The 24033-nt window shown below is 43.1% G+C and overlaps 1 protein-coding gene across 6 annotated transcripts in view; it reads right to left on the reverse strand.

Annotated features, from left to right (window-relative positions):
- SCMH1 (Scm polycomb group protein homolog 1) overlaps window positions 1-24033 on the reverse strand; it is a 188664-nt gene that overhangs the window by 5937 nt on the left and 158694 nt on the right. For 5 of the 6 annotated variants that reach the window (XR_009247464.1, XM_058679670.1, XM_058679657.1 and 2 more), the window contains 3 exons: window positions 16256-16456; window positions 13642-13836; window positions 2901-3095 (listed from right to left, as the gene is read on the reverse strand). Coding sequence is in view for 5 of the 6 variants with exons in the window: in XM_058679670.1 (XP_058535653.1) it covers window positions 2901-3095; window positions 13642-13836; window positions 16256-16456 (591 nt within the window). In the remaining variant the exon portion in view is untranslated. The remainder of the gene's footprint in view (window positions 1-2900; window positions 3096-13641; window positions 13837-16255; window positions 16457-24033) is intronic. The other variant, XM_058679662.1, reaches the window with a different exon arrangement.

The raw sequence follows: 24033 nt of genomic DNA on the forward strand, positions 1-24033 counted from the left end.
GCCTTTTGTGATTCTGCCTTAAAGCTTGGCTGTGGGCTGTGTGAACTCCAGGCCTGATAGTCTACGTGACACCCGGCAGCACACCTGGCAGGTCACGTAGGCAGACGACTCCTCAGGAAGGAGGTACCTGGTGTTAGATAAGATCCACCGCCCTATAGCTCATCGATTTGTACTTTTTGAAAGTTGCTTGTTTCAAACCCACCAACAGAAGCCTGCTAAATCATGACTGTATAATTAATAGCCTGAAATGTATAAGAACTGGGGGGCTTGGGCTCTCTGGCTCTCTCTCTGGCTCACGCGCTTGCTTTTTGCCTTTCCTGAGGATCCTGCAGAGGCTGCAGGGTTGGGGGGTATATGAAAGAATGTATAAGAACTGGGGGGCTTGGGCTCTCTGGCTCTCTCTGGCTCATGCGCTCGCTTTTTGCCTTTCCTGAGGATCCTGCAGCGGCTGCCCCTCCCCCGCCCAGCCATGCTGGGCTGGGGGAGGTGGCTGGGAGACCTTAGTTAACCTGAATAAACCACCTTTATGCCTTAGCTCCGACTTCAGACTTGATGATTATCTGGGGATTTCAAAATCCGGCACAACAGAATCAGCTTTCCCTTCTACGTGTACCTGAGAGACTTTTGTATTTCATTTGCCATCTTTCTGGGTTAAGGTTGGGGGGAGGGAAACCATCAACTCCAATCTTCATGAAAGCTTTTACTCTTCTACTTTTCATTGTGAGCTTTGCTAATGGAGTTTTGTTATTCTTTCATATACCCCCCAACCATGGCCTAGGGAGGAGAAACTGGGGGTATGGAGGTAGCATTCCCTTGGCTCCCTGTTACTTTTTCTAGACCATCCTCTTAGAAAGCTCATGATTTTCAGATGCCAAACAGGTACCAACCATCTGTTCTTCCTGGTCATTGTTTAGAGATCTCTATCCCTTGTTAAAAGAAGACTTATTGATGGTTAGCTCACTACCTTTTGCACCATCTCAGTTCCTGTCATAACTCTTGGAAGCAGTTCACAGGTCTACAATGCCATCAATGATTTTCACCTCCACCTGACTTCAGGTATCTATTGCCAAGGTCACTGTCTGGTTCCTGTCATCATTTGGAACACATTCACTTTAGAGTTTGAAATATTCTAATATCTGACCCACAACAACCTGTCTTTTCAATTCTCTTGGGACTTAGATCTATACAACTCTTACATCACCAAGTTCTTTGGCATATCAAACTTCCATCTCCCACTCCTTTTACTCCTCTTATCTGGCTTGGATCCCGTGACTCATGATTTAAACTTTTCCCCAGCTCAATTGATGTCTTTACATGCTCTTTTCACTTTCCTCCCTGCTGGGGTCTGTGTGGTGGGTGTGGAAGACAGGAGGATGTGAAGTTCATTGCAGGCGGGGCCCCAAGGAATTTGCTACTGCATGGCAGGGTCCCTTGGATGTCTCTGCATCCACCTGAAGGCACTTCCGCCTCCCTATGCATGGACACCTGGACAACCCCGCTGGGATTTCTGTAATATATTTAGCCATTGTCTGCCTCTGTGGAGTTGGTCTTTATTATCAATGTGAGCTTGGAAGTTGATGTTGCTGATACCATTTTAGCAAAAGGGCCTTTTATTATTGCTGCCCCCATTGACCTTATGCTAATCAAGGGTGTTAAGTCCCCAGATGTAGTGGGAATCTATTCTTCCCTCTTTTCTTGATCTTTAACTCCCTCCTTTTGTGATGCACTTCCTGCATTAACTGATTCAAGACGAAGTTATAGGATGAGAATTGTAGTAGGAATGTGTTACTGACTGATATGCAGTATCTATTGAGAACTTCCTGACCACAGGGTCAGGATGGATAACATCCTGCTTTAAGGTGAAACAAATGGCAGAATTATCCTTGGAAACACCCACTTGACCATGACGTAAAAAGTCTGAGCCAGAGTTTGACTACTTCTGTATACTATACTACTATATAAATAAAGCGGACAACTTTCCTGCATTGTCCATTATGATCCTGGAATTGTAGTGGTCCATTTTTCGTTCCTCTTTACACCTCACCCACACACCCTTCTCGAGTTCCGAACTCGGCTGGAGCTGGACTCCAGCACCTCCCATCTTGTCTATCTAACTTACCAAAACCTTTAATTCTCAAGCTATGTTTTCTTGCCCGATATCTAGGTTACTAAGAACCAAAGAAGAAAATCAGAGTTCTTATAAAGTGAAAAACTTGTCTTTAAGCATAGCTGGATCCATAATGTTTCCTGTAAACTATTTTCCATCCTCTAACACCCCTGTGGGCCATCCATGGAAGCTTTGTGTGAACACCAAGCTCGTTCATTCTTACAGTTTTCATACCATCCACAGGGCAACTTTGTCACTGCACTTAACACATACTCTTACAATGACTGGTTTAAATGTTTTGTTTGCTCCACTAGACTCAGGACAGTGATCAATTTTTGCCTCACGTCTTGGGACTCTGCACCCATGTGGGAGAACCGGAAGAGGTTCCAGGCTCCTGGCTTCGGATTGGCTCAGCTCCAGCCGTTGTGGACACTTGGGGAGTGAATCAATTGGTGGAAGAGCTTTCTCTCTGTCTCTCGTCCTCTCTGTATATCTGCCTTTCCAATAAAAAAATTTTTTTTTTGCCTCACCATGCTAAATACAGATGGTGTTCATATAAATGGCTAAGAGATGAAGAAATGTTGACCTTAGGTCTTTTGGCTTTTAGTCTTTGTCATTCTCAAGCCAATCTCAGAGCTCCAGTTACTTCTCAGGTATGTGACCCAGCACAACAATGTCACCCCCCAGTGCCACCCCTAGGCAAGAGAAAAAGTGGCACTTTCTGGCCTCCCAGAGCACAAGCAACAAGGAAAGGAAAGCCTAAAGGGGTGGTCCAGAACCCTAATCAGCTTACCCCGGGAGCACAGCCTGTGCATGGCTAAGGCAGTACTGGATGGAAGGCCACAGGAGGGAAGTAAGGGCCGGAACCCAGGAGTTCGCAGAGTTTGGGAGGTGCTGACAAGGCTGGTGGGATTCAAAGCAGAGTCCATTGAGTCTGAGTGTGGCTCCAAGGACCTGGCCAGTTTGTTCCCTAGAACAAAGGTTTCACCTAGAAAACAGTAAACCAGGGTTAGAACAGAAACTAATTTGGAAGGACTGCCTCATGTTGGCTCCCAGCTATCTGCCTGAGTAGAGCAAGTAGTAACACAACAAACAAGCCTGGATGGGGATTGGGAGGCCTGTGTGCTGGGCATGCCTCTAGCTCTCAATTGGTGACTGTCATTAAGTTTAATGTCTTTGTCTACACTTGGGTTTCCTTAGACTGTTCCTTAGACTAGATGGTCTTTAATGAGTTGTTTTTTTTTCTTCTTCTTCTTGTTCTTTCTTGGTCTGCAAGTCCTGTGCTTTTTCTGGACAAGGAGAATTTAAGGAAAAGAAAGAAATTAGGCTACTTTCGGATGAAGAGACAACCTTGTATCTAAGATACTAGGGCAAGGAACTGCAGCAGGTGCTGCAGCAGGAACACACTTGCTCAGATGAAGGTCCTTTACAAGCCAACCATCTGGTAAGCCAGCAGGTCAACTCAGATATACTGCTTGATTCCTGGCTGAAGGTATTTCTGCAAAAGATCCGCTCTTACTTTCCCTTCCTTCTTTTGTATTTTCCTGTTTTACAGAAGCATTTCAATGAAGATGGGAGTGTACAGTAGTGAGAGGTTGGGATACCAGAATCAAGCTTAGAATTTGGCTCTGTAACCCAGCAGTGTTTCAGTCTGATAATCTGTAACATGGCTGGTCCACTTTTTCCAAGGAGTCTATGAACACCAGAAGACAATATTTATAAATGTTACAAAGGGAATCGTACCTTGGTGCCTCTGTGCCCAGCCCATGGCGGCAGGCAGCAGGGTACCATCACTGCATTCCCTTTCAGGATTGGCCTCAACCCAAACCAAGGCAGCTCCTCAGGCACAGCATTCCCTGATTCTGAGGAGGTGTCTTGTTACTGGCCCCTTCACCCTCCTTTGTGGTCCTCCTCAGAGATCAGATACTTAATCTTTGGCATTCACTTGGGTTCAAGCACATAGTTTGGTACACAGTAAGACCTCAGTGGCAACACAGCCTGGGATTGCAAGGCTGCTTCCTCACACCTACATGGGCTCCAGGTCAACTCTGGCTATTAATCCTTGTCCCAGGAGGTGATTCACTGAGCGCATTCCTAGAGGTAGTTCTGAAAAGAGAAATCCTGGAGACTCTAGACTATCTAAAGCATATCCCACTGCCTTCCTATTGAGGGAGTTCTTATTCATCCTTTCTAGCAGAGATGAGGGTAGTAGTGTCCACCTGGAGACATGGTTGGGAACTGAATGCCTAGAGCAGGAGACCTTGGTTCAGAACATGGACTCTTGCCATTCACTAACCAGGTGATCGCTGACAAGCAACTTGGCTTCTGTGAGCACCAGTTTCTTTGTACAGAAAACAGGGAAAGAATCACCCTCTGTCAGGCTAGGAGCATCAGGTAAGGAGACTGAATGGATGGGCTTCAAAAACACACAGTATTGTTATTTTGCTTTTTACTCAAAGTTAGAATGGCAAATCCAACCTCTGTGTGACACTTCAAGAAAAAGATTAAATTTGAGCTTTGCAGTGTGTTAATTTCCCCTTCCTAGCCATCATTTTACTCAGCTAGGCTGGAAACAAGTACTGCCTGCTTCGTGTAAAGAACCGTGTGGTATGAAAGCAAGGGGCTCATTAGATGCTGATGAAAACAACTGGGCATTTTTCTTACCAGCAATTTCAAGAATGTTGACTGAGATCTGGATCCTGAGGTATGGGCTGTGAAAACTGGAACTGACAGCACCTGGCCTATGCGGGATCGCTACATCTTACTCTAATGAGGCATACTGAATGCTCTGGGAGGTCCTAGAGCTCTCCAGGCTGACCAAGTGACACCCTGAGTGTATCTAGCAGGACAATGCAAGGGTGGAGATTCATCTTCAGAGCACATTCTACCTCTGATATTCACAGATTCCATGTTGACAACCAAGCTTTCCCCTACATGGGGGGTGAACTCAGTGACTACCTAACTACAGCTATGGACCTACAAAACTTCTTATATCAGCACAGAATTCATATACCAGTACAATCCTCCTGAATGTTTAAGTCACTCACATGTAAAAAAAAAAAATCTCTCTGAACTACATGTTCTACAGCCTCCATTATCTGTTCATTCACTAAATATCATTAACAAATCCTGGGGCGAAGCACACTAATCCTCTGCCTGAAGTGCTAGCATCCCATGTGGGTGGCAGTTGGAGTCCTAGCTGCTCCATTTCCGATCCAGCTCCCTGTTGGTGGCCTACAAAAGCAGTGGAGGATGGCCCAAAGTCTTGGCCACTTGCGCCCATGTGGAAGACCTGAATGAAGCTCTTGGCTCCTGGCTCTGGGCTTTGGTCTGGCCCAGTTCTGGCTGTTGCAGCCATTTGGGGAGTGAAATAATGAATGGTAGGTCTCTCCCTTTCTATATGTAACTCTGATTTTCAAATTAATAAATATATTTTTTTAAAGATTTATTCATTTTTTATTACAGCCAGATACACACAGAGGAGGAGACAGAGAGGAAGATCTTCCATCCGATGTTTCACTCCCCAAGTGAGCCACAACGGGCCGGTGCTGCGCCGATCCGATGCCGGGAACCTGGAACCTCTTCCGGGTCTCCCACATGGGTGCAGTGTCCCAATGCATTGGGCCGTCCTCAACTGTTTTCCCAGGCCACAAGCAGGGAGCTGGATGGGAAGTGGAGCAGCCGGGATTAGAACCAGCGCCCATACGGGATCCCGGGGCGTTCAAGGCGAGGACTTTAGCTGCTAGGCCATGCCACCAGGGCCAAATTAATAAATATTTTAAGAAATTTTTTTCTTAAAATATTTATTATTGTTATTGAAGATTTACTTATTTTTCTTGGAAAGGCACATTTACAAACAGAAGGAGAGACAGATCTTCTGTCCTCTGGTTCACTCCTAAAGTGGCCACAATGGCCAGAACTGAGCTGATCTGAATCCAGGAGCTTTTACTGGGTCTCTCATATGGGTGCAAGGTCCTAAGGCTTTGGGCCATTCTCTATTGCTTTTCTAGGCCACAAGTAGGGAGCTAGAAGGGAAGTGGAGCAGCTGGGATATGAACTGGCACTCACATGGGATCGCAGGCATGCAAGGTGAGTACTTAGCCACTAGGTTATCGTGCTGGGCCCAATTTTTAAAATTTTATTTATTTATTTATTTTATTTTAAAGAACTTAGCATGCGGTAGTCAAAGTGACAGGTAATGGAGAAAGATATTGTTCCTCCCTTCATAAAACATTTACTCTGTTGGGGAAGATGACTATTTAGGAAGAAAATTACAAACTATCATAAACATTACAAAGGAAAGGAATACAGTATTCGGATCTCTTGGCTATGCAGACTTGTTCTCCCTGACAGCTGGATGCGTAAGCTGTGCTCTGGACGATGGTGTGACTACCTGAGAGTGGAGGTGTCCCCAGAGGTGGGATCCAAATCATCATGAACACATCCGAAAATGTGACAATACCATGAAGAACCCACATGAGGATAAAAGGGTGTCCCCCAAGGGGTCCCACAGTTCTCACTTGGCTTTAACCATGGTAAATCTCTGGATTTGGGCAGGAATTATTTTAACTAACACTGAATATCTGGATGGAAATAAATGCACAAAGAACTTGTCATATGACTACTGAACTACTTTCTCCAGCAGTAAGGAACCTGTAAAATTCTAAAATGGCAGACCCAGGTTAATGTTGAGCAGAGTTCAATAACAATGGAATTAATACCATCTCCTGCCTAACACTGCTAACTTTCTAAGGGCAGTGGCATCCATCTGTCCTCACAAGCTTTTCATTACATCCAGCTGCAAGAGGAGTTCTAAAGAGAGACTCTGCTCTAACACTGTGGCCAGACAGCAATTCTCCCCTCAACTTCTTTCACTTTATTTTTTGCTTCTCACACTTGGCTGGGCCAGAGTTAACTGTGTCATGCTCTTAACACATACATGTTCATCTCTCTTTCTCTTAAGTGTTGGAATTCAATTTGTTTCATATATGTCTCCCCAGAATTCAGTACAGAATCTGACACATGGCAGGTATTTTAGCAAATGTCTAATGACTTAAACCAAAACAGCTGACTGGATTTTTAAAAATGCCAATGTTAGTGCCAGATCTGTGGGACAGTGTTTTAAGCTGCCACTTGAGATGTTTGCATCTCATATTGGAGTACCATAATCTGGTTGCTCTGCTTCCACTCTAAATTCCTGGTAATGTACCTGGGAAAGCAGCAGAGGCTATTTCAAGCACTGCTTCGACTCCTGCTACCCATGTGAGAGACCAGGATGGAGTTCCTGACTTCTGACTTTGGGCTGACCTTGTTGCTGTGCCATTTGGGTAGTAAGCCAGCAGATGGAAGATCCTTCTTTCTGTCACTCTTTCAAATAAACAAGCAAAAATTTGTTTCTGAAAAAGATTTTTTTTATTAAAAAGACAGCTTTACAGAGAGAAGGAGAGACAGAGAGAAAGATCTTCTGTCTGTTGGTTCACTCCCCAAGTGGCTACAACAGCCAGAGCTGAGCCCATCCAGAGTCAGAAGCTAGGAGCTTCTTTCAGCTCTCCCATGTAGGTGTAGGTTCCCAAGGCTTTGGGCCATCCTCGACTGCTTTCCCAGGCCACAAGCAGGGAGCTGGATGGGAAGTGGAGCAGCAGGGAAACAAACTGGTGCCCATGTAACCCATACAGGATCCCTGTGGTGCAAGGTAAAGATATAGTCACTGAACCATTGTGCAGGCCTGGCCAATAAAAAAAATTTAAATGATTTTATTTGAAAGTCAGCATTAGAGAGAGAGAAAGAGAGAGAGAAAGAGAGAGAGAGAGAGAGAGAGAGAGAGAGAGAGAAAGAGAAAATCTTTAATCCCTTCATGGCTACTATAGCCAGAGCTGGGCTGGTACAAAATTAGGAGCCAGGAGCTTCCTCTGGGTCTTCCATGTGGGTAAAAGAGCTTAAGGACCTTTCTGCGCTGCTTACCCAGACCACTAGCAGGAAGCTGGATCAGAAGTGGAGCAGCTGGGACATGAACTGGCACTCATATGGGATGCTAGCACCACAGGCTGAGAATTAGCCTGGATGCCACCAAGCTGGCCCCCCCAAAATGAATCTTTAATTTAAAAATACCAATGACATGTTATGGAAGCTGGAAAAGGTGGTTGGAGAACTTTTATAAAGATAAGCAAACTAAAAAGACAAGACTATTGAAATGCAGTGAACGGATAATCCTTTATTGGGCCTAGGAGTAAGATAAAGCCAAAGAGGAGCAGGTATTTGGTATAGTGGTTAAGAAGCCTGTGCTCCATATCAGAGTGCCTCAGTTTCGTGCCAGATCTATTCCCAATCTCAGTTTCCTGCTAATGGGAAGCCCTGAAAGGTAGCAGGTGATGGTTCAAGTGACTGGATTCCTACCATTTGTGTAGACCTAGCTGAGTCCTTGGCTTCCAGTTTTAGTTGCAGCTAAGGGTCATTGGAGGCATATGGTGAGTAAACCAGAGGATGGGAATATACTTTCTATAGCTATGTCTTTCGGTTTCTCAACTATCTAAACAAAAAGACTTAAAAAAGTAAAAGAGGGGGAAAAATCTATAAAGGATTCTGCAGGAACAATTGAGGGAAAATTGTAATAAGGACTGTATAGTGGCCAATAATGTTATTATTGTTAAATTTCTTGAACATAATAATACTGCTTTCTTTATTCTCAGGAGATACATAAAAATGAATTTAAAATAAAATCTCATCTGCAGTAGTTCTAGTTCTCAAACAGTCTAGCAAATTAAACATATGTAAATTAAAATTTGAAAAATATTTATTTGGGTCCAATGTGACAGCCTAGTGGCTAAATCCTTGCCCTGAATGCGCGCTAGGATCCCATATGGGTGTTGGTTCGTGTCCCAGATGCTCCATTTCCCATCCAGCTCCCTGTTTGTGGCCTGGGAAAACAGTAGAGGATGGCCCAAAGCCTTGGGACCCTGCACCCGCGTGGGAGATCTGGAAGAAGCTCCTGGCCCCTGACTTCAGATCAGCTCAACTCTGGCTGTTGTGGCCACTTGGGGAGTGAACCAGAGGACAGAAGCTCTTTCTTTCTGTCTTTCCTTTTCTCTGTAAAGCTGCCTTTTCAATCAAAATTAAATAAATCTTTTAAAAAATATTTATTTGAGAAGCAGAGAAACACAGAGAAGGAGAGAAGCAGAAAGAGAGAAGCAAGGAGATTGACAGCTGTCATTAATGCCTGCAGTTCTAGGGACTAGGCCAAGCTGGGAACTGAAAACTCAATCCAGTGTTCCACACAGTGACCCAACTAACTGCACAAATACCTGCTGTCTCCCAGAGTGTGCACCAGCAGGAAGTTAGAATGGAAGCAGAGTTTGCACTTGAATCTTGGTACTCAATTGGTGGCTGAATGGTGTCCATATATCTACATTTTGTAGGTTTTAATTAAAAAAAAAATAAAACATTAGAGAAAAAAATATAACAGTCTCATCTGAAGTAAGGAAGCTTAGTAAGATGTAAAATTTAACTTGTGGTGCTAGCTTAGTGCCACAGCAGGCTGAACCATCACCTATTACATGGACATACCCTATGGGCATGCTGATTCAAGTTCCAGATCCTGCACTTCCAATCCAATTCCCTACTAATGCTCTTGGGAAAGCAACAGAGGATGATCCAAATGCTTGGGCCCCTGCTGTCCATGTAGCAGACCTGGATGGAATTCTGGGCTCCTGGCTTTAGCTTGGCCTAGTATTGGGAGTTGTAGCCATTTGGGGGAGGGAACCAGTGAATGGAAGATCTATCTCTTAATCTCTTCTGTAACTCTGCCTTTCAAATACATAAATCTTAAAAAAAACTGACCTAAGTTTTTGGTGAGTATGAGATATAATGGAAGTGCATGGTCAGCTGGGCCAAGACTATTAGTAGAAGGGTAGTGTGAAGACAAGTGGCAAGGGAAGTGATATCTGTTTGGGTCAAAATGGAAGTGTGTACCCAGGTAGAAGGACAGGAATCACCCATAGGATAAAGCAAAACAGAGTTCTTGTCTGGATTAAACTCTTGAGGAGAGGTTTGAGTCTGTTATCAGAAAAACCACTGGACATGATAAAGAAATGATCAAAGTTGGTACAGTAGGACTGAGGGGGTCAGAAGTCTAGGTAAGGTTCTGGCATATTGGAGCACTGTTGAAACTCTCATCTTGGAAATAAACAGAAACAAGACAGCAGACAAGTCACTGATCAGCCAGTATGAGGGCACAGAAAGTTGGTTCTGTTCGTCTGACAAGGAGGAAGGAAGGGTGGTAGTCAATAAAGCAGAATGTAATATTTATGGCTTTAACTCTCTTTTTTTAAAAAAGACTTATTTATTTTTCTTTTAAAGATTCATTTGTTTTTATTTGGAAAGCAGATTTACAGAGTGAAGGAGAGAAAGAGAGAGAAATCTTCCACCAGCTGGTTCATTCCCCAATTGGCTACGATGGCTGGAGCTGGGTCAGTCCGAACTCAGGAGCCAGGAGTTTCTTCCAGGTCTCTCACATGGGTGCAGGAGTCCGGACTTAAACCATGTTCCACTGCTTTCCCAGGACATAGCAGAGAGCTGAATCAGAGGTAGTGCAGTTGGGACATGAAATGGTGACCATGTGGATTTTGATGCCAAAGGTGGGGGATTAGCCTGCTTGATATGCTACTGTGCTCTATTCCTGTGCCCCCTTTTTAAATTTGAAAGGTAATGTTACAGAGAGAGAGAGAGAGAGAGAGAGAGAGAGAGAGAGAGAGAGAGAGAGAGAGAGAATGAATCTAGTCACTAGTTCACACTGCCCAAATGGCCATAACAGACACGGGTGGCCAGGCTAAAACCAGGAGCCAGGAACTCCATCCAGGTCTCCCAAGTGAGTGGCTGGGGTCCAAGCACTTGGACCATGTTCTGTTGCTTTCCCAAACACATTAGCAGGGAGCTGGATTGGAAGTAGAATAGCCACGACTCATAGAGACACTCGAATGGGACAGAAGTATCAGAGGCAGTGGCTTAGTTTGCTGGGCATGTTGGACGGGCATTTTTTGCAGCAGCTGAAATGCTGGATGCAGTGCCTCCAACCTGTTTTGGAGTGCTCAAGTTTGAATTTTGGTTTTATATCTGACTGCAGATTTTTGCTAGTGTGCAGCCAGGCTCTTGTGGGTGTTTGAGAAGTGAACCAATGAATGGAAGATCTCTGCTTTTATCTCTCTGCTCTTCATATACAATGAAAATAAATAAATTTTTTATAAAGATTTTATTATTATTAGAAAGCCAGATATACAGAGAGGAGGAGAGACAGAGAGGAAGATCTTCCATCCGACGTTTCACTCCCCAAGTGAGCCACAACGGGCCGGTGCTGCGCCGATCCGATGCCGGGAACCAGGAACCTCTTCCGGGTCTCCCACGCGGGTGCAGGGTCCCAAGGCCTTGGGCCGTCCTCGACTGCTTTCCCAGGCCACAAGCAGGGAGCTGGATGGGAAGTGGAGCTGCCGGGATTAGAACCTGCACCCATATGGGATCCCGGGGCGTTCAAGGCGAGGACTTTAGCTGCTAGGCCACTATGCCGCCGGGCCCAATAAATAAAAATTTTTAAGAAAGACTTACTCATTTATTTAAAAGGCAGAGTTACAGAGACAGAAGGAAAGACAGAGAGAAGAGAGATCTCTCATCTGCAGGTTTACTCCCCAAATTGCTGCGATGGTCATGGCTGGGCCAGTCTAAAGCTGGCGCCAGAAGAATTCTTTCAGATCTCTTAAGTGGATGCATGGGCCCTGAGCACTTGGGCCATCCTCTGTTGCTTTCTTGGGTGCTTTAGCAGGAAGCTGGATTGGAAGAGGACTCAGTCTTTAGTATCTACAGTTGTGGACCTGTTGCATCTTCTTGCATACCCATTCTTTATGAATCCCAGGCAGGCCTAACTTTCATTACTGAAATGAAGATATTTCTGTATGCTAGCAGTTGGAAATACTAAAAAACTTGCGTTTGCATTGACTCAACCATACTCAGCCTACACAGACTCTACTATAAAATTTGAACTGCAAGTAAGAATATCACTGTCTGTTCTCAGAAACTCTGATGTTGAAAGAACACAATCCAGAGCGGTTTAGGTGAGCAGAAATAACCTCTGGGTCCCACAAGGAATATCTGGAATTCAGGTGTCTGCCCTCTCTCAAGCAATACTCACTAGCATGTAGAAGTATAGATGGGGACAGGAGAGGACTGGTCAAGTAGTTACTTCCCTGAGCACAACCCCCAAAAGTGGCACTATTAATTGGAAGTGATTCTGCTGATGAAAAGCCAATAGAGGGCCTGGCGGCATAGAGGCCTAGCGGCTAAAGTCCTTGCCTTGCACGCTGGGATCCCATATGGGCCAGCGCCCATGGATTCTTATCCCGGCAGCTCCACTTCCCATCCTGCTCCCTGCCTGTGGCCTGGGAAAGCAGTCGCGGATGGCCCAGGGCCTTGGGACCCTGCACCCGTGTGGGAGAACTGGAAGAGGTTCCAGGTTCCTGGCTTCAGATTGGCACAGCACCGGCCGTTGCGGCTCACTTGGGGAGTGAAACATCGGATGGAAGATCTTCCTCTCTGTCTCTCCTCCTCTCTGTATATCTGACTTTGTAATAAAAATAAATAAATCTTTTTTTTTTTTTTTTTTTTTTTTTAAAGAAAAGCCAATAGGGAAGGTAGTGTGGGCATACCTTGCTACCCCTGCCTCCTCCCCACCTCTTGTATCCTCTCTTCTGTGGCCTCAGCTGCTCTGCACAGGACGTAGCTCACAGGACTCTTAAAAAGGGCCTCTCTTTCCTCTTTCAACAGTGACCTGCCTCGTTACATTTTGGCCTGAACTTTCCTCCTCTGCCTCTAATTCTGTGTGGTGAGCTCTAGATTAGAGATGTGGAGTTCTGTTCACTCTTTAATCTCTCTTAAAAGTGCTTAACCACTGTTCTGGGCCACACGGCATCACTTTTGCATTGTGGGTTTGGTATGTTAACCAAGAAAGTTATTTTCCAGGCTGGTTAGAAACAGCAGGAACTTGAATGGACTTGCTAGACTGGCAGTGCTGCAAAAGTTAGGGCAATGTGCCAAAGGAAAGAATGAATGGCCAATCACCAGGGAGCTCATTTCTCAATCAGTAGCCTGAAACTAAACCTTTCTGTTGGCAAGGGCCATCTATGTTTGGCTTTTGCTGCCAGGTTCACACTGAGAGATGTACTGACTTCACTTTGTCTCCACATGCAGTCTGGAGCTCAGAAGGGGCATGGGAACCATCTTTGCAAGGAATCAAGATCCAGAGTAAAGAAAGATAATTCCAGAATTAGAAGACAAAATTCAGAACAGAAAGTAAAGATAAATGGAGACTGAAGAAGTCCCTGGTGTGGTCCGGGTAAGGAACAAACTTCCGAGTTCTGAAAGGAAGGGTCAGGCCGGCAGCTTCAGACCTGGCTCTGGACGCTTACAGTCACCACTGCTAGCTGTGCACCACCCACACTGGCACCCCCTTTCTCATCTCCCATCCCCAAAAGCTCGGGCCCCGTTCCAACTCCTACCTGGTAGGTACCTGTCGTGGCTGTGGCTGTTCTCTGTGGCAGTGAGTGACAAGTGAGTCTTCTGTGTAAAGGGCTGGTTGCCGAACAGATTGTCACTTCGAAGGTTGTGGCAGAGTTTCTCCAAGAAGCGGAGGACGTAGGTGATGCTGTTGACTGCTGGAAGGTTGAGAGTATGCTGTTCTCGGTCAAACACGGCTGTGGAGGTGAGTAAACAGGGCCAGACACGTCAGTGCGGCAGTGCAGTGCAGTGTGCAGCAGGGGCGGGAGAAGCCCAGCCCACTGCCTGCCTCAGGCTCACCTGGTTACAGAGGTAATCTGGGCCTGGCTTCCTCCCTGACACCCCTGACCTCCCTTCCTCCAGGGCTTTGATTTTTACCTGCTACTCCAAAGAGCTTGCAAAATGGGAGTGGCTAAACCAGGCCTATTGCACCCTGGGGCGCTGGTAAGATTTCATTCACCCTGTAAAAACAACTGTGAACATAATTCTATTTGCTCCATCTCTTGGCTGGGCCTCCTCCAGGAAATCTGTTCACTTAGGATGATGTTTTCACAAGAACTGCCACAAAACTGGTAAGTTGGACAGAAAGGAGACAAGAACCGTAGCCAGAGATGGTTCTAGTATATAAATTTTAATCTATTTTAGAGCTTGAGAATTTTTGAAACATCTGGAACTGTTTCAGGCTTGGTTTTATTTTTCTTTCTTTTTATGATTGAAAAATCAGTACAACTTTCCTTTAAATTTTTAACTGAGGGACAAGTATTTGGTGCAGTGGTTGGGGGCCTCTTTTCAATATGTCTGCATCTCATATGTGGGCATGAGGGTTTGAGACCTGGGCCTGCTTCAGGTTCCAGATTCCTGCCAATGCACACACTGGTAAGGCAGCAGGTGATAGCTCCAGGTAGTTAGATCCTAGCCACCGCATCAGAGACCGGGCTGATGTCCCAGCTCTTGGTTTCAGCCCAGCCAGTTTCACTTACAAGCATTTGAGGAGTGAAGAAGCAGTTCGAGGATATATGTATATCTGTCTCTCTGCTTTTCAAATAAATAAAAAATTGAAAAAAAAAGCGACCCATAATGTTTGTAAACATTTATGGGCTATCACAGAGTATGAGTTTGGTATATATATATAGTTTATAATGTATAAAATTATAAATAATCAGAGTAATTATCAATTCAATCTCATTCAATTTTCCTTTTTTGACTCTTCTGGTTATTTGGAAATGTATCACAAATTATTGTAGACTATAGTTAACTTAATTTGTTAACATAATCCTCAGAAAACAAAAGGCAGGCCTGAGTCAGCATCATTAAAAAGCGATTTGGGAGCTGGGTCACTCTAAGTAGCTAATTTGCGGGCAGAGAAGAAACACTAGAGAATGAACATGTAATACAGCAGGAAAGAAGGGAAAGAGGGGATCCCCTGCAGACTGCTGTGCAGCAGCCTACCAGAGGACGAGGGAACCCAGACCTCAGAAAGACGGCTTCCAGAGGGCTGAGAGCCTTTCTCTCCCAGGCACTCCCCACTCTTCTATAATGATTTCCTTGCTTTTTGCCCCATTTTCCCTATAGCTGATCACTCCCTTGTCACGCTCCCACACATTCCTCTATTATAGCACTTCTTATAGCTAGATATTTCTGCTTTCTTTTCCACAGTGCAGACTTTGGTTTGTCATCTTCTACCAGAGTCTTTCAAAAGTTCATGGAAAATGAAATTTATTTTGGTACAAAAAAGTTCAAAATCCATACATATGGGAAAATTTGTGACAAGCCAGTGTTTTGAAAAATCTGTGCAGACATTTAAGTTTACTTTGGCACCCAAACAAATTTCTCTTTTCATTTCAGTTTTGTACCAACTGTGTGAAGCAGCTTTGTACTCTCTCTACTCCCAGCCAGTGTCTGGCAATAGCTGCTAACATGTGCAAAGGGCTCAAGCAATGTTGGTTACTGAAACTCACTCAGGAGATGGTGGAGAACCCTGGGATGGCATTACTGAAAGGCTCTAGGTTGCCTTCATAAGCTTCATGGGTAAGAAACAGGGGTCTGGACTTAGGAAAACTGAACCAGATGCAAGGCTCTGCAGAACAAGTACATATCTTCAGGAAGAGCAAAAAACAGCATGGTACTGGATCAAACTCTCCCAGTGGGGAAGAGGAGGCACTGACTCTTCCTGTTCTGTGCTGGGATTCCATTCCCTGTATTAGACCTGGCAGAGGACTGGGTAGCCAAGGAGTCCAAGGAATGATAGGATAATTTAGTATCCCAGAAGCCAGGCGGGAAGCCATGGCAGGATGGAAAAGTTCATCTTTTGCCACAACACAGCTCCTCTGGATTATTTCTTCTGGAAAGCCTTTAAACCAGTATACTTATTTATTTTCTGTTTGGAAGAAAGTCAGCAAGATAACAGGAGAGAGAACTCTGTTTCCAGGCTTAGTTAAAACAGTCTGGTTTATTCTTCTTTAGTATTCTTGGTAGAGCATCTTGTGGGGGAATGGAATACCTTTACATTCCCCAACACTTAAGGCTTCATGTAGGAATCAGAATACCCCATCAGAAATCCACTGGAGAAGGCTTGCCAGTCTGGCTAAGAGGCCAAACCAGTCCAAGGGTGCTTACCTGAGACAACCTCGCCACCGTGGCCTTGCTTCAGGAAGCTGAAGACAGTTTTCTGGTGGTAAGCACAGTCAATGCAAGCCTGGACAGCCTGCTGCAGTACCACAGATGCACGGGCTGGCCCAAAATGGTCAGGGAGCTGTTGGACCTTCTTCTTATCTAAGTGGGGGCCTGTGCTGCCATTTTTGTTCAAGTAGATACAAACTACAGAAACAAGGAATCAAAGAAAATTTAAAAGTCTCCAGTGTGCTCTTCCATCTTTTATATCCTGGGCTCTGGTCCCCAGCAACATTTCCAGCAGCTGAGCTAATGAGACACTGTGATCCACAGACGGGTTGGGGAAGTCAAAAAAGGCTGTGTACCAGTGTTGCCAGCCCAAAGCGCATGACTGGCCAAAGGCTTTGGGAACCCAGCCTGCTGGGAGAATAACCCAGACCAAAGGCCAAGACAGAATTTGCACTTTGTCTTGTATGCACTGAGAAGAAAATCTAAACAATTTCCCAAATGTTTGTACTTGAATTTTCTGTACTTGATTACCTCACATTCTTCATATCAGTTTATATGTTTAAAAAGCTGTAGAACCATGATAATATAAGTTAAGTGTATATGCATGTGTTATTAGAATGGCTGGTCATCTGCCTTGCTTTCTGTTCTGAGCCTTAAAAGCCACTTGCTTATCTTCTAAGCCAGCAGTCAGGTTCAAAGAAAACATTAAAAGTTAAAAAAAAAAAAAAAAAAAAAGAATAAACAAAAAACCATGAAAAGGCCTGGAAGTTCCCATCTAGGTATTTACTTGCTTTGTTGGCTTCTCATCTCAAGAAGCTGGGCATTTACTTGCTTGTTCCCCTGCACCTGGCATTGTGGAGAGGAAGGGGTAGAGTGGGCACACCCTGACCAGTTGTTCCCTTGGTCTGGTCAGCAATGACATTTTATCTCATTATCTGCCATCTAGGCTCCCACTTGCAGAGGCCAGGGTCTTTTTCTATTAAGGACAAATGAGATAAAAGCAGTAGTGTGGGAGCTATGGATGGATGGCAGTTCTCTCTGGTCTCAGGGTCACCTTCTGTGAACTGAGGGGTCTGAATTACAGGCTCTACGAGGACTCTCCAGTTTTGTAATTCTGAGAAGCCACATGGAGAGAACGAAAGGGAAAACAGCAGGAAGTAGGAAGTGAAAGGTCACAGTAGAAAAAGAAGGAGAGAAAAAATAGATGGGTAAGTGACAAAGTGACTATATTCATTTAGCCTTGTTTTTTCTTAAAATTCACTAAGATGAACTCCAGTAAGATAGCACACAATGATAAAATTTTAGAAGCTAGAAATCAGACTGGAAAAATACAACTGACTCAGTGCAAACAAAAAAGTAATCCACAAAAGGTGTAAGCACTGCAGGCTGTTTCTGACAGCCTGGCGTGAAGGTACATCTAATAAAAGTATTGCTGCATGGGGAAGGAAAGTCCGTGACTGTGGTTCCCTGAAATAAAGGCCATCTAAATTCTTTTCATATATTTGGCTGAATTATTCTTTCTCTGGTGGTCAGCGAATCTAACATTTTGGCCAGCGGCAAATCTAACAAACTCTAGTGATTGACTCTGACCATTAAAATATGTTCAAATTGATGCTATGCTGAGTTTGGGGCTCAGGTCTTCAGAAACGGTAGCCCCCACTTCCTGCTTCCTGGGTCACTTACTCTTGGAATCCAGCAGCCTTGATTTAAAGGAACCCAAGACACCTTTCACAAAGGGTTGTACGTGATGAAATGATATCAAGTACGTTTTGTTAGCTATGAGAATGAAGAATAGTTAGCCCCAATGGAGTCACTTCAGTTGACAGGAGCAGAGATGAGTTATCCTATTTTTAAAGCAGCAGCATACAATTATTTATAATTTGTTTATCATTTTGTTTCAAAATACTTCCCAATGACAAAGTCATAGACATTTTTGTATATTGCCATGCTTTGTTTTTCTCTTGCATCCCTGAAATCAGAATTGGGAAATGTTAAAAAAAAAATTCAGAGAAGGGTCTGCAACATACTTTACAAGTAGCCACTTCATTCTTAAGAAATAAAGGCTGAAAAACCTTTAAAAAATCAACAGTTCTTAGATATGAAAGAGTGAGGATAATAGACAAACTATTGCCCCTAAACTCTGGAGAAACAGAACTGAGAATCACAGCTTAGAGGAGCAGAGACCTGTATAGGAGTAGGAAAATCTACAATCATACTTGATGAACTATTAGAGGGTTTGTTAGCAACACTAGTACAGGAGTCCTCATATTTTCCTGAGTTTTACCTCCAAGAACTCAGCTAGGTTCTCACAACAGAGATCAAGGAAAAATTTCCTGGAATTTTTTTTTTTTGGCAGGGCTGAGGTTGGGGAGGTGGGGAGAAAGGGGATGTGTGTATGTGTGTGTGTAGGGAGGGGAGTGAAGGTGGAAGGAACAACTATGAAATATGCCACAGCACTATGTCCTAGGCAAAAGCCTTTTTCCCTCAAGAAAATGGCATTATAGAGCCTAACCCCTGGAAATTTTTCAAAGCCTACCCACGAGGGGAAGCCTCCCACGTAGAAGGGAAGCATGTCACTACTCCAACTGTCCTGTCCAAACTGAGAAGCACTATAAACAGCCCAAAGGCAGAGGCTCACTAAAGGACTGAAATCTTATTTTAGAACTATAGAATGGTTTTGCTTCCACATATCTTATCACTACACCACTGAAGGCCTATGTAATCCAGTCCTTATATTCCATATATCATGTCCAGTTATCAAGGAAAAAAAAGCACACAACACAAGTGTATTTAAAGACAAAAAGCACAGGGCAACGATGCGGGGTTGGGCTCAGAGGCAGATTCAGGTATGGCAGGAAGGTTATGACTAGAGGCCAAAAACCAACCGACAGAAACAAAGCCTTTGACTGACGCAATAGGAGAGGGAACAAATGGCTATGAAAAGAAATTACTGAGCCTCGGAAAGAAAAAAAGACGAAAAGAGAAAGCTGAACAGAATATTCAAGAATTGTGGGACAACGATAATAACAAAGAGAAAGGAACAGACACAACTAGTTGAGAAAATTAGTGATAGATTCCAGATCTAGAAGTTCAGAGCACATGAGACAGGAAAAATATCAAGACCCCAAACCTAGGTGTACTATTTTAATAAAAGAAAACCAAAAATAAACAAAAAAAATCTTGAAAGAAGCCAGAATAAAAAAACTTATCTCACTTAAAGAAGAAAAACCAAAAATAAGAGTCACGCCTTATGTCTCCTATGAAATCTTGCAAGCAAAGAGGTAGAGTGAAGTACTTAAAATACTGAGGGAAAATCCCATTATCTAGAATTCTTTGCTCTGAGAAATTCACCTTCAAATAATAAAAAGAAATTCATAGAGTTTATTGGTCTTGCAAGAAATATTTAAATTTCTTTAGAGAGAAGGAAAATTATACTAATTTAAAACTTGCATCTAAAAGAAGAATACTAGGGGCCGGCACGATAGTGTAGTGGTTAAGGTCCCCGCCTTGAACACGCCCCAAGATCCCATATGGGCGCCAGTCCTAATCCTGGCAGCTCCACTTCCCATCCAGCTCCCTGCTTGTGGCCTGGGAAAGCAGCCAAGGATGGCCCAAAGCCTTGGGACCCTGCACCGTGTGGGAGACCTGAAAAGAAGCTCCTGGCTTCAGAAGAAGTTCCTGGTTCCCAGCTTCGGATCGGCGCAGCACCGGTCGTTGTAACCACTTGGGGAGTGAATCATCGGACGGAAGATCTTCCTCTCTGTCTCTCCTCCTCTCTGTACATCTGCCTTTCCAATAAAAATAAATAAATCATTTTTTTTTTTTTAGAAAAGAAGAATACTAGAAGAGTAAGTGAAGGTAGAGTAAAACTTATTTTTCATATTTTTAATTGGAGTAATTTGTAAAATTTTTGTTTGAAATAATAATAGCAACAGCATATCTTATGTGCTTACGTGTGTATGCTTATATATAAGTGAAATGAATATTAATAAAAGAAATAAAAAAGGAATTAGCATTGTAAGGCATTGAACTACCTGTGAAGTATCACAGTGTTATTTGAAAATGAACCTGGATAGAGTTTTAAGTGTATATTTTTAAAGAGTAGAATAATCACCAGGTAAAGCAAAAGAAATGCAAATTATATTAAGAAAGCAGAGAAAATGAAACATAAATGCTCATTTGAAACCACATTACAAAATAAAAGGGGGAAACAGGAGGCTGGTGTTGTGGCAGTATGGGTCAAGCCACCATCTGCAGTGAAAGCCTCCCACGTGGGCATCAGTTTGAGTTCCAGTGGTTCTGTTTCCCATCCAGCTCCCTGCTGGTGCATGCGGGAAAGCAACAGAAGATGGCCCAAGTAGGAGACCCAGATGAAGCTCCTGGCTTCTGGCTTGTGGCTGGCTCAGTGCTGGCTGCTGCAGCTATATAGGGAGTGAACCAGCAGACGGAAGATTCTCTTTTTCTCTCTCTGCCTCTTCCTCTCCTCTTCTCTGCATAACTCTACCTTTCAAATAAATAAATACATCTTTTTCAAAGAAGAAATGAAAACAGAAATAGGAACAAATAAGGGCAACAAATAGACAACAATAACAAATATGGCGGACATCAGTGGAATTATATCAATCACTTTAAGTGTCAGTGGTTTAAAATAACAATTAAAATAGAGAAAGAATTTCAAAAAGCATGAAGAAAGCAAGTCAAAGTTATATTTGTCTACAAAAAAGATTAAGATCAAAAGTAGGTAGGTATAGAAATATATAGCATACCAACACTAATTCAAACAAGGCAGGAATATTAATCTCAGAGCAGAATTCAGTGTAAGGAAAACTATCAGGGAAAGCGAGAGGTTTACACATTGATAAAGAGATTGATTCTTCTGGAAGACGTATCAGTCCTTACCATGTTTAAACTTGACAACCCAGTATCAAAATGTGAAGGCAAACAGAGGTTTGCCTTGGAGTTCAAGAGGTTAGTGCTAGGGATGCCCACATCCTACCTGGGTAGTACCTGGGTTTACTTAAGTTTCTGGCCTGGCTCCTGTCTCCAGTTTTCTGGCAATGCAGATACCTGGAGGCCACAGTGAGGGCTTATTTGGGTTCCTGCTCTCCACATGGGAGACATGGACTGTGTTCCAAGTTCCTGGCTTTAGTCTTGGCCAAGAACCAGTTGCTGGTATTTGGTTTGTGATTGGTGGATGGCAGCTCATTCCCTGTGTCTATTTCTCTCTCAAATAAATAAATGATGGACAGGACAAATACTAACAAAAATCCAAGAAGAAACAGTTGAATCCATAATCACAGTTCATTTCTATCAGAAATGAATACATGTAGCAGACAGAAAATCAGTGAAGACATAAATAACAGCATCATCAACCACTGGAGTATAATTGATACATCAACCACTTTGCTCTACAAGATCAGAATACAAATCCTTCCCTTGTTCATATTTGCTAAAAAAAAAAATCATTTGGGCCCAGCGGCGTGACCTAGTGGCTAAAGTCCTCGCCTTGAATGCACTGGGATCCCATATGGCCGCTGGTTCTAATCCCAGCAGCTCCACTTCCCATCCAGCTTCCTGCTTGTGGCCTGGGAAGGCAGTCGAGAACGGCCCAAAGATTTGGAACCCTGAACCCATGTGGGAGACCTGGAAGAGGTTTCAGGTTCCTGGCTTCAGATCGGCGCAGCACCGGCCGTTGCGGCTCACTTGGGGAATGAATCATCAGACGGAAGATCTTCCTCTCTGTTTCTCCTCCTCTCTGTATATCTGACTTTGTAAAATAAATAAATCTTTTAAAAAAATCATTTGGGGGCATAAAAGATGCAGGCAAATTTAAAATAATAGAAATCACAGTCTTTTCTCAGGCTATCATGGAATTAAACCAAAAAATCAGTAATAGAAAGATATGTGGTTAAATAAGACACACTTCTTTTTTCTTAAAAAACGTTTATTTTTATTGAAAAGGCAGATACACAAGAGAAGGAAATATAAAGAGAAAGATCTTTTGTCTGCTGGTTCATTTCCCAAGTGACCACACAGGCTGGAGCTAAGCCAGTTTAAAGCCAGGAGCCAGAAGCTTCTTCCAGGTATCCTATGCGGATGCAGGGTCCCAAGGCTTTGGGCCATCCTCTACTGTTTTCCCAGGCCACAAGCAGGGAGTTGGATGAGAGGGGGAGCAGCTGGAACTAGAACCGGCACACATATGGAATCCTGGCACATGCAAAGCGAGGATTTAGCCACTAGGCTATTGTGCTGGGCCCCCATACTTATACTTCTGAATCAAAGAATATCAAGAGAAATTTAAAAATATTGTGAACTAAATGAAAATATAACTTATCAAAAGGTGTGAGATACAATAGAGTAGAAGCAATACACAGATGAAATTGTAGCACTGAAATTGATAGCACTGAATAAATACATTAGAAAAAAGATCTAAAGCTAAGCTTCTACATTAGGAAATCAGGAAAAGATGAGTAAGGCTGGTGTTGTGTAATGAGTTAAGCTGCTGCTTGTGGTGCTCACATTCCATGTACTCTGGTTGCTCTGCTTTCAATCCAGCTCCCTGTTAATAGGCCTGGGAAATAGTGCATGCTGGGTCAAGTGTGTGGGCTTTGCTATCCAATTGAGACCTGCCAGGAGTTCCTGGCTTTTCTCTGGTTTGGTCATTGCAGTCATTTGGTAAGTAAACAGTAGATGGAAGCTCAAGCTCTCTAATTTCTACTGCCTGTTACTCTGCTTTTAAAACACATACATACATAAATACATATATGCAATACTTAAAAAATAAAACAGATGAACAAATTAAATCCAAAGTAAGCAAAATATATTAAAAAATTAGAGCTTAAATCAATGAAATTTGAAACAAAATCCACAGTGAAAATTTAATGAAATTCAAATATGGCTCTTTGAAAAGAAATGAAATCAAGGTAACAAGGGAAAAAAGGTGATACAAATTAGTAATATCAGAAACTACTGAGTGGGGATGGTGGAGGCTGGTTTAGAGCCTTGGGACCCTACTCCCACATGGAAGACATGGAAGAAGTTCCTGGCTTCAGACGAGCTCAGCTCTGGCCATTGCAGCGTTTTGGGGAATAAATCTGTGGATGGAAGATCTTTCTGTCTCTCCTTCCCTCTGTAAAACTGCCTTCTCAATAAAAATAAATAAATCTTTAAAATCATCAGACATAATATTGTATAACCCATTCTAACAGGCTAGCATTACATTAATATCAAAACCAGACAAGCTACTGTATCTTAGGAATACAGATGTGAAAATCCTCAACAAAATGTTAGCAAAACTGATCCAACAATGATGTATCAAAAGAATTATAAATCTGGACCAAGTGAGATTTGTCTCAGGTACACCAAGCTGGCCCAATATTCAAGAACCATCTAATGTAATCCTTTAAATCAACAAGCTAAATAGCAAAAATCAGACAATAAAATTAATAGACTTAGAAAAAATACTTTACAATATCCAACACTTATTCAAAATCAAAGCCCTTTGAAAACTGGGAATACAGGGAAAATTCCTCAATTTGAAAAATAACATCTAGAAAATAAACTTAGAACTAGCATTATATTTAACAGTTAGATATCAAATTTTTCCCAATAAGATCAAGAGCAAGATGAGGACGTCTCCTTTCATTCCTTTTATTTTTTTCCTCACTATTCCTTTTCAATATTACATTTGAAGCCCTAGCTAAGGTAGCAAGAGAAAAAAGGAACTAAAAGGTATACATATTGGGAAGAAAGAAATAGAAATCTCTTTGTCCAGA

The sequence above is a fragment of the Ochotona princeps genome, chromosome 2 (assembly GCF_030435755.1).
Source record: "Ochotona princeps isolate mOchPri1 chromosome 2, mOchPri1.hap1, whole genome shotgun sequence".
Classification (NCBI taxonomy): Eukaryota; Metazoa; Chordata; class Mammalia; order Lagomorpha; family Ochotonidae; genus Ochotona; species Ochotona princeps.